General features: G+C 33.0%; 1 protein-coding gene across 1 annotated transcript; it reads left to right on the forward strand.

The window, feature by feature from the left end:
- Positions 1 to 1,963: 1,963 nt before the first annotated feature.
- On the forward strand, positions 1,964 to 4,370 carry LOC129873498 (subtilisin-like protease SBT1.5). The gene is made up of 2 exons (XM_055948606.1): positions 1,964 to 4,188; positions 4,271 to 4,370. Exons 1-2 carry the CDS (start codon positions 2,177 to 2,179, stop codon positions 4,281 to 4,283), a joined length of 2,025 nt encoding a protein of 674 aa, XP_055804581.1. The 5' UTR covers positions 1,964 to 2,176; the 3' UTR covers positions 4,284 to 4,370.
- Positions 4,371 to 11,916: the final 7,546 nt, after the last annotated feature.

The raw sequence follows: 11,916 nt of genomic DNA on the forward strand, positions 1-11,916 counted from the left end.
AATGAATGCACATTAAGATATCTAATAAAAATATCTCATTATAGTGGGAGGTGAAAAGTTGATGAATTGATAAGTAATTTTTGAGCTATTAAAAATAAAATAAATAGAAAAATGAAGGGGGAAATGGTCAAAAAAGGGATAAAAAAGAAAATAATATATATATATATATATATATATATATATATATATACATATATATATATAAAAAAATTATGGAGATTGGAACTGAAAGAATATCTAAATGTACATTATTTTTAATAAAGAAGATATATTATAGTGGGGGTTAAAGTTGAGTAATTGAATGTAAAGACTTTTTGTGATATTAAAAATAAAACAAATAATTAAATGAAGGGAAAAAATGGTCAAAAAAAGAGAAAAAAACAAATATGTACGGAGGTCATAGAGAGGTATCACATCACTTTGTCTATGTTCCTCTTTTATAATATGATAGACCATATCATATATTTTTAGGGGCAATAATATCCAATAGATATGAAAATGTACCATAGGTAATATATCTTTCGACTGTGGCAAAATTTTAAAATACTAATTAGAATTTGGCAAACAGATATACACATAAAAAAACGTGCATCTTTTCATCTTAATTTCTCTTCATAGGGTACTGTAGTTGTACAACCATAGTATCAAAGGGATGGTGAGATTCATGAGAGCCATTCACATGATAATAAGATGAAGAAGAGCAAAGTTACTTGAGTAAAATTTGCTAATTGAGCTTTCTAATATGTTGATTTGTAGAGTTTCATAATTTATTTTTTGCTGAAATAAAGGGAATCATATATTTGATTAAATATGTTTGTTCAAAATAAAGTAATAAAATAAAAAAGAAATAGAATAATATTAATCGAAATCAAAACAATACACTAATGAATCTTCAAAATATTTGAAAATCATTCAAACTTTTATACTACTATGACCATCTCTCATGATAAATCTTCCAAAATAATCAAACTTTCTTCTTCTTCATTTTGATGAACTTGTACCAAATAAATGCGAACATCTCTCAATGGCAAATCTTTGAAAAATGTATCTATGATCTTCATCAAAGTGAAGGCCATATCGCGACATTATCTTTTTTTATGTCTTCTATTTTGATTATTAAGCACACAATTGATGAAAAGAGATGAAGAAAACAACTTTTAAAAGGAAAAAAAAACTATACTACTAAAAAAATGAGAAAATTGAAATGAACGTTCAATATCTCCATAGATGATTCTTATTTATAGATTGGGTAATTCATAAGAATAGTGTTAGAAATAAATTGAAGAGACATGTTATTTAAGTAGAGAATGTAAATAGATGGACATTTTTTTTTGTAACTCATTAGATATAATTAGAATAGTAAATTTGATTTGATTTGTTTAATTAATAAACAAATTGTTTCACGAAAAGAATGAAAGGAAAAAGGCAAAAAAAAGGAGAAAAAAGATAAATAGGATTGGATGCCATAAAGAGGTACCACATCACTTTGTCTTTATTCTCCTTTTATATATATATATATAGAGAGAGATAGATAGGTAGATATATAGATTTTTAATTGTAATTTATCGTAATTTCTGGTATATACACCAACTTTGCCTTCCAAGTTTGTTTTTCCTTTACATTTATTAACTAAATTTTACTCTCAAGAATGCATATACGTTACCTTTGATTTTGGAACTCTTAACAACTCAAAGCTGAATTAACAACATTTGAATCCAACTGTTCCATTCATTTATTTCACTAGATTATTGCCCTTTATAAGCTCACTTGATACCATGATTATTTATTTAAACTCTAAATTACAAGTTAAATTCATTTCCAGACAAACAGTACCATTTTACCAATTTCTGCACCTTTAAAGAGAGAGAAAAATAGGTATAAAAAAGACAAAAAAAAAACACCTAAAAGAAGAAAACAAGTTAGTAGTAGTGAATAGTGATTACTAGCACGATAAAGAGGATTCTCTCGACTTCCTTAGTGAGAAAGAAAAGTTTTTAGGTACCACAAAAGTTGATGATTTTGTCCATGTCTTTCGTCATGCTAATCTTGCAGGCAGTAGGCGTTTTCTTTTTCAATTTCTACCTCCTCTTTTCTTTTACCCCAGAGATCATCTATAAGTATAGTTGTACACCCTAAGTATAGAAACAGTGACCTCTTTCCTTTACTATTTGACTAAATGGGTCATCCATGTCACTCTCTTCAAGCTGCTCTGTTTCTCACTTGTTCTTTCTTCTTAACACTCATTGTTGCTGGAGATAAACAATCCTATATTATTAGAGTACAAAATGACTTGAAACCTTCTGTGTTTTCTGATGTTGAACAATGGTATAATTCCTCCCTCAGAAGCCTAAGGAATAATAATCTTCTTAAAACTGATGATGATCAGGATGAGGAGTTCCTTCATGTGTATAAAACTGTTTTCCATGGCTTCTCCGCAAGACTCACTGCAAAAGAGGCCCAAGATCTGGCTAGTTTTCATGGTGTTCTCTCAGTTTTACCTGACCGGCTTCGCCAACTTCACACCACTCGTTCACATCACTTTCTGGGATTGGATTCTGCTTCTCCGATGTCGTCTAATCTTGTAACTGAATTTGATTCCGGTTCTAATGTTGTTATCGGTGTGCTCGATACGGGTATATGGCCAGAACGACCAAGTTTTCATGATCAAGGCATGGGACCCATTCCATCCTTTTGGAAAGGGGAGTGTACAGTGGGTGAAAATTTTACAAAGGCTAATTGCAATAAAAAGATTATTGGAGCCAGATACTTTACATCTGGCTATGTGGCAAAAATGGGGAGAATGAATTCCTCTACTGATATAAAGTCAGCAAGAGACACCGAGGGGCATGGAACACACACAGCATCTACTGCAGCTGGCAGAGCCGTCGGGGATGCTTCTTTCATGGGATTCGCTAAAGGAGTTGCAGTCGGTGTAGCACCCAAGGCACGGATTGCTGCCTATAAGGTTTGTTGGAAAAGGGGTTGCATGGATTCTGACATCTTAGCGGGATTTGATAAAGCTGTGGATGATGGTGTCAACATTATTTCAATCTCCATAGGTGGTAGTGCCGTTCCTTACAATCTCGATCCTATAGCAATAGGATCCTTTGGAGCAATGGATAAAGGCATTTTTATCTCCGCTTCAGCAGGCAACGAAGGTCCAAGATCAATGACTGTAACGAATGTAGCTCCATGGATTACAACTGTGGGAGCTAGCACAATTGATAGAAAATTTCCTGCTCATCTTGTTCTAGGAAATGGAAAGAGAATCACTGGCGCATCAGTATATAGAGGTGATCCTTTACATGACAATAATTTTCATCATTTACCCTTAATATATGGTGGTAATGCTTCAGTGGATTTAAGAAATGGTGCTAGGCATTCTAGTAGCTTCTCTGCAGCAACATGCATGCCTGATTCTCTAGATAAAGAACGTGTACGTGGGAAGATTGTGGTCTGCGATCGGGGTGGCACTCCAAGGGTGTCAAAAGGAGAGATTGTTAAGGAAGCCGGTGGTGTTGGAGTCGTTGTAACAAATGTAGCCCCCATGGGAGAAGGCCTAATTGCAGATGCACACTTGATCCCTGGTCTTGGGGTCACTGAGTCAGCCGGTAACCTCATTCGTGATTACATTAACTCCAATGACAATCCAAAAGCCGCAATGACTTTCTATGAAACTCAAGTTGGAGTAAAACCGGCACCTGTAGTTGCATCTTTCTCTTCAAGAGGACCAAGCGCCGAGTCTAATTTTGTTCTCAAGCCAGATGTGATTGCGCCTGGAGTTGATATCTTAGCGGCTTGGCCGGATGGTGTGGCACCTACTGAGCTATCATCTGACCCACGTCGCACCCAATTCAATATTGCTTCGGGAACATCTATGTCGTGTCCACATGTATCCGGTTTAGCAGCTTTACTCAAAGGATCTCACCCATACTGGTCACCAGCAATGATTCGTTCAGCTCTCATGACAACTGCATACACACAAGATCAACAAGGCAATCCATTACTAGATGAAAAATCCTATAACATTTCAACGACATTGGACATGGGTGCAGGCCATGTGGATCCCAAGAAGGCTGTTGATCCTGGATTGGTTTATGACATAACAGTAGATGACTATTTGAACTTTTTATGTGCGTCTAATTATAGTGGGAGGGATATTAAACAGATTGCTAAGATACCAGGGAGGTGCGTAGGGAAGCATGATCATAAGCCTTGGAATTTAAATTATCCGGCAATCTCAGTAGTTATTGATTCGATGCAATTGCAGGATGCACCAATAGTACAAGTGACAAGGACTGTGACATATGTTGGTGAGGCACAATCGACCTACACCGTATCAGTGACGAATCCTAGAAGTGCGACTGTGACGGTAACTCCAACGATTATGAATTTTAGCGTGAAGGGTCAGAAACAAAGTTATGTTGTTCGAATTAAAGCTGAGAAATTGGTTGTGACAAGTTTAAACTCATTGGTGGAAGTGGGAAAGTTAACTTGGTCAAACGGGAAACACCATGTGGTTTCCCCTCTTCTTGTTGTTAGGAAATAAGGGTTACGAAATCATGATATAAATGGCTTCCATTATCGATAAAAATACATATTATACTAAGTTGTCTACAATCGCAATTACCCGAGTTCCTTTTTAGTGTTTTCGCCAAAGTTGTGAACCTCTTGATTTATTCTTCAACTGAATGGATAAAATTATTTTTAAATCTCAACCTTTCTTTCTCAAATTAAAATGGAACATAATTATGACAATTAACTAGAACCCACCATTAATTGACCAAATTCAAAGAAAGATTAGACTACAACAAATATCAGTTGCACTTGATAGAGCTATGCATCAAATAAATGCTTAAACAATATTATGATTTAAAGGGTCATATAAAGAAGGTTATTGTCACATTAAGATTTTGTTGGTTTTTTTTCGGGGCAACAAAAAGAGATTGAAAATGTCTCTTAATGAATTGAAATAATTTTTAAATTGCTTTCAATAATTTTATTAAGGATTTGTTTGGAAAGTCATCTAATAATTGAAATTGCTGTAATTACTAGCCTAGTAATTACACAGTCTAATAATTATGATGACCTATTTGTTTGCCACAGTGTAATTACACTGTAACTATCATTGTACTGTTTGGTTGCACACGTGTAATTATAAGATTATATTAAATTTTAGAAAGAAAAGTTAATTATCTAAAATTAAAAAAAATTATATTAGACAAATAAGGACCTTTATAAATGATATTAAATTAAATGTTAATTAATAAACATATGATCTTAACTAATATTCTAAAAATAATTTATTTATATTTTTTAAATTAGTATATTTTAATTAATTTAATCAAAAAAATTAAAGGTATAAGATTTTTATGAAAATCATAAAATGTATGTTTGACAAAACTGTTAATATCATAAATATATTGTCATAAAATTATTAAAATATTTGACAAAAAATTAATCTATCAAGTTTAACTAAAAAATAAATGATTTGCAATGTGAAATATCAAGTCAATACTACTAAACCAAATGAAATAAAAAATATCACATAAATTCTAAATTCAAAACAAAAAATTTAACATAATACACTTATGTTAAATTTCAACACAATGTACATAAATATGATTTTAAAAATTAAAATACTAACAAAATTATGCAAATAAAAAAATTGAATAATAAATAAATAAATAATATGAAATATTGCATGAAATTACATGAAAAAGTAAAGGTTGATAATGAGATATAAATAATAAAAAATATATTTTTAGAAACTATTAGAATAATAAAAATATTTTTTAAAAAATAAATTAAAATGAAAAAATACAAATATAAATAAAAGAAGAATTTTAAAAAGTTTCATGTAATTACATGTGTAATTACACCAATTCCTTACTCTCCCTTGAAAATTAAAGAATGTAATTACTCTCCTTCAATTATACCAATTCCTCTCTTACCAAGTAATTACTTTGTCTACCAAACATATCAAAGAGTGTAATTACACCAAATTACATCAAATCTCAATTACATTGTGGCTTTTCAAACATGCTCTAAGTGTTGGGTGACTTTAAATAGCCAAAATAAAACATATATCTGCATAATCTGAAATTTAAAACAACTTAAAATATCTCAACAACTCAAACAACCTAACAAAAATTTAAAATTCAAATTGATCTTAAACTAAACAACTTATTTTGCCAAAAAGAACCACAGTAACTAAAAATAAATTTCAACACTTATCCTTTGCTTTAATTGCTGCAATTTTAAAAACTGATCCTCCACAATTTTACTCTAGCAATTGATGCTGAATTTTTTCTTGGTTATTTTTGAACTTGCACATTTTTGGATATTGATCATTCTTGTTTTCTTTCTTTTTCTTCTTTTGGTTTTGTGCTTCAAAAATACCTTTCATGACTTTGTCTTATGTAGAGGTTCATTCAAAAGTGCTTCTATTTGGATAATTGTAGGATTTGTAAAGTGTTGTTATAGATATTTTTCTTTCATCACAACATCACATATGACATAGGTTATAAAAAATAATTACTTTTCACTGACTAAATCTGATAGTTTTTGTTAGTGAAACTTGTTTTGGCAATCAAGGAGAACTGTTGCTTGACATCGATATTTGTTGAAAATAGCCCTATACTTTGAAAATAAGTAAGGATTGAAAATGGTAGCCCTGGAGGGTTAAAATAGGTAGCCTTATGGGTTAAAAATGGTATAGTAGTTCTTTGGAAGAACTCACAGATCCCGTAAGATCAATGAAGCTCTTGGTACTATTGTTGGTTTTTTAAAAGATGGGGCAGCAAAATGGGGGGTTGAAAATGTCTCTCAATAGATTGAAATGACATTTAATTGCTTTCAATAATTTTATTAAACAATGACGGACTTTAAATAGCCAAAATAAAATGTATAATCTGGATAGTTTGAAATTTAAACCAACCTAAAATATCTCAACAACTCAAACAACTTAACTAATTTCAAAATTCAAAATCATCTTAAACTAAATAATTTATTTTGTTAAATATAATTGCCGTAACTACAAGCAATTTTCATAACTCTTCCTTTGCTTTAGTTACTGCAATTTTAAAAACTGCTCCTCCTCAATTTTGCTCTAGCTACTGATACTGAATTTTTTTTGGTTATTTTTGAACTTGCACATTTTTTATATTGACCTTTCCTTTTTCCTTTCTTTTTCTTCTTTTGATTTTGTGCTGTAAAACACCTTCCGTGACTTTGTCTTGTGTAGAGTTTCTTTGGAAAGTGCTTTTATTTGGATAATTGTAAGATTTGCAAAGTATTGTTGTAAGCATTTTTCTTCCATCACAACAGTACATATGACATAGGTTATATAATATGATTTCATTTTCACTGACTAAATCTGATAGTTTTTGTGAGTGAAGCTTTTTGGTATTCAAAGAGAGACTCATGCATAACATCGATATTTGTTAAAAATAACCTATACTTTGAAAATAAGCAAGGATTGAAAATGATAGCCCTAACGGGTTAAAATGAATAGCCCCGACAGGTTAAAAGAGTAGCCTTATGGGTTAAAAATGGTAAGGTAGTTCTTCGGAAGAACTCACAGATCTCGTAAGATCAATGAAGCGCTTGATACCACTATTGGTTATTTAAAAGATGGGACAGTAAAAAGAGGGTTGAAAATGTCTCTCGATAGATTGAAATGACTTTTACTTGGTTTCAATAGTTTTACTAAACATTAAGGGGCTTTAAATAACAACAATAAAATATATAATCTGCATAATTTTAAAATTTAAAACAACCTAAAATATCTCAACAATTCAAACAACCTAACTAAAATTCAAAATTCAAAATCATCTTAAACTAAACAACTTATTTTGCTAAAAATGAATAGCAGTAACTAAAAACAAATTTCAACACTCCTCCATTTCTTTAGTTACTGCAATTTCAAAAACTGATCCCCTCAATTTTGCTCGAGCAGTTTATATTTATTTTATTTTTTGGTTATTTTTGAACTTGCACATTTTTTGGATATTGATCTTTCTTCTTTCCTTTGTTTTTCTTATTTTGATTTTGTGATTCAAAAACACCTTTCAAAATTTTGTCTTGTGTAGATGTTCTATTGAAAGTGCTTTATTTGGATGATTGTTGGATTTACAAAGTGTTATCGTAAATATTTTTTTTCATCTCAACAACACATATGGCATAGGCTATACAATATGATTTCATTTTCACTGACTAAATTTGATAGTTTTTTGAGTGAAACTTTTTTTAGCATTCAAAGAGAGATTGTTGTTTGACATCGATATTTGTTGAAAATAGCCCTATGTTTTAAAAATAAGCAAGGGTTGAAAATGGTAGTCCAATGGGTAGCCTTAACGGGGTTAAAAAGGTAGCCTTACGAGTTAAAAATGATATGGTAGTTCTTTGAAAAAACTCACAAATTCCGTAAGATCAATAAAGCTCTTGATACCATTGTTGGTATTTTTAATGATGGGGTAGCATAAAGGGGGTTGAAAATGCCCCTCAATGGATTAAAATGACTTTTAATTGCTTTCAATAATTTTACTAAAACACTGAGGGAATTTAAATAGCCAAAATAAAACATAAAATTTAAATAATTTGAAATTTTAAAAAAACTAAAATATCTCAACAACTCAAAAATTCTAACTAAAATTCAAAATTCAAATTTATCTTAAACTAAAACACTTTTTTTTTCTAAAAACAACTACACTAAGTAAAAAGACATTTCAATACTCCCCCTTTGCTTAAATTACTGTGATTTTAAAAATTGCTCCTCCTAAATTTTGCTCTTGCAGTTGATGCTGAATTTTTATTTTTTTATTTTTGAACTTGCACATTTTTGGATATTTTCCTTTCTTTTTTCTTCTTTTGATTTTGTGCTTCAAAAACCCCTTCCACGACTTTGTATTTTTCTTCAAGAACGCATCCCTAGCTCTTTCTTCCTTCCATTTATCGAACCAAATTTGGGTCACCCCCTTCAATTGATAAGCGGCCAAATCCGCCTTTTCAACTGGACTAACTACCATGATTCAACGATCTTGTGAATCCCTTCAATGAACTTTTGTGGATCCTCATCCAACTGGGACCCATGGAACTCCGAAGGGTTCATCCTTGTGAAATCATGAACTATAGTAGCTGTCGTACTCACATTTGGGTTCACAGGAGCTACCACCTCAAGATTGGCTTGGGCTGCCATAGCTTGGGCAAACACTTGAAAATCCGCCCTAAATTTGTCATGGGTCACTTGTTCGGCCAAAGGGTTAACCGGAGCTTGTTGCTCCTCATGCACATTCGCATTCGCATTCCTTTTCACGTAGGCTCTTCTTGGAAGCACGATTTTGTAATGCAAAGAACAATAGTTAGAATAAAAACCTTATGAAGTTCAACTCTATCGTACGAATTAAGAATAATGAAAGAAGTAAAATTTCATAAACTCCTCATAGCCTCTTATTTATATAGCACTTCACACCCATATACAAGACTCTACTCTATGTGGCATATCAAATACCCTAGGATACTTTAACCTTACATATTAATATCAAGTTTGTCACGTCCCGAGCTAGGCCTTAGATGTGACACTGCAATTAGAATCCTGAGGGGCCTTAATCGAGTCTTTTAGAGCAGCATAGCATGAAAATTAATAGTAAAACTTAAGTGTGGGAAGTAAGTCATGAACATAGAAATCTCGATAAAGTGGAGTTCAAACATAACATCCAAAAAGGGAAATACATGCTAAGTCTGAAAAGCCTCTACTACATAGATGGGGGCATAGGACAAACTCTAGCTCACCCAAAACATATAAAATAACATGAATTTGAAATGAAAGACAACATAAGCGGCCGTTCCCTCTAAACATGACAACTCGCCAAAGCAAGGTAGCGTCAATAGCAATCCATACTATCCACGAAGGTGATTAGAAGCATCGTATCCTACAAGACAATGTAGGCACAAGTATGCATTAGTACATGAAATGTACTAAGTATGTGAGAAATATAAATAACATAAAAGGTGATATCATGATATGTGTAAACATGAAATGCATGACCAAGAATCCTCTATATGCTTGAAAACAAGTCATAACTTATATGATAAGTCTAATGCATTACTTGAAAGATATAGTGAAAAGCTTTAAGGAAAAGCATAATCATTTTGTGGGATATTAACCATAATCAACAATAAGACCATGTGAGCTATATTACATGGAATCAGGTATAACTCCTAAACCAAAAAAGAAGAGGCTACTTGCTAAGTTAGACTTCATATTATGAATGTTTTTAGTGGATCCACTTTCTAAGTCATTTAAGACAACCTACAGGGGCACATAGTTTGGGGCTAGAGCTTACTACTAGAGACTCCCTTACCAAGCCTTTGCCTCCACCTCTCGGTGCTTGATACGCCCAAACATACACTCCAATTAAGAAGTATAAAGCAGTCACTGTCAAGTATAGAACTCAACTAGGTTGGGGTTGAACCCACAGGGAATGTAGAATAAATAAGTCTAGTAGAACTTATGTTCAATTGTAGTCACTATTTCCCGAGAGTAAAAATTGTATAAAGTAAATTGGGTTTTGCTTGTTTAGTTCAGGAACGAGTAACAATGATCTCAATAACAAAGTAAAATAAACTTAAATGTTAAACAATATGAGAAGGTAGCTAGGATTGTGTTCCTCATGACATGTAACTCAGTAGATGTCTCGTATTGGTGATACCATTTCAATGTGTCGCATGCAAAATCTAGCAATTTATGGACATATAAATGCCTTCTCTCTATTAGATGAATTTCATTCTTTACCTTCTGGTCTTCAAATGTATATCTATCTAACCCTTGTTTTTTTACCTCAAAAAAACTATCTCTTCCTGGGCTCAAGTTCTTAGATGAAGGTTTATAGCTTCGAATATCTGTTGTAGTTATCTTTTCCTAATCACTACTCCTCTTCCAAACAAGTAATAAATACAAATGAGTTTTAACATGTGCACTCATTAAAAGGAAAACAAGATGAATATAATGATAAACTGTAACACTTCGGGGACCATCCCTAGCTAGCTATATTAGTGCCCTAAAGGTCTGACCCTGCCGAGTTTGTCACATGTGATGCGTGACTGCAGGACACTCACTAGCCAGATGCCCCAAATCACAGCACATTTAGCACTTCCCACCAAAAGCAACCCACTGAGATAAACTAGTTGAAGTATTATGAGCTCCAAAACCTGAAAGCCTAAATAGCAAACCCTGAGATGTCTTTCATGAGCTCTGTACATGGTGGGTACCATAACCTTCCAAGAACTGTCTAGAACCTGAAGTACTCCCTTCATGGGTCTAGTAGGTCAAGAATGAGGCTGACCCTCACTAAGATAATGCCTACCTCAAGGTGAGATACTATCACTATTGTATTGGCGGCGGGGCCTCTTACTGTTACCTCCGTAAGTCTTAATACATGCATGCTCCATGGCCCTCACAAAACTTACCACCTGGGGAAAATAGATGTAAGTACTATCACGTGCTCCAATGCTAAATGGAGGGGTAACATCAATCTACTAATAAACCTCTAAATTAACTCTAGTTAGGTAGAAAACAAGGTGGGAGTCTGCCTGGCCCACTCAAGAAACCCAACCACATACTCAAAAACCGACGAAGAACCCTCCTGAAGAGCTACATATCCAACTATAGGCAGAGAACCACAAGATGAATCCAAAACCACACTTTTCTGCAGTGTATCCTTGAATAGACTTAGAGTCCCCAACACAGGAATCTTAAGGAGTCGCAGTGACCACTAACTCTGTTGGAGCCTGGGCTACCCCCAGATCCTTATGCTGTAACTGAATGTCATTGATGTCCTGACTAAGCATCGAAGCCATGGTGATCTAAGTAGGCGTCCCATCTATGTCTATCAAAAACTTTGTGTTATGCATTTA

This window comes from Solanum dulcamara, chromosome 11 (genome assembly GCF_947179165.1).
Source record: "Solanum dulcamara chromosome 11, daSolDulc1.2, whole genome shotgun sequence".
Taxonomy (NCBI): Eukaryota; Viridiplantae; Streptophyta; class Magnoliopsida; order Solanales; family Solanaceae; genus Solanum; species Solanum dulcamara.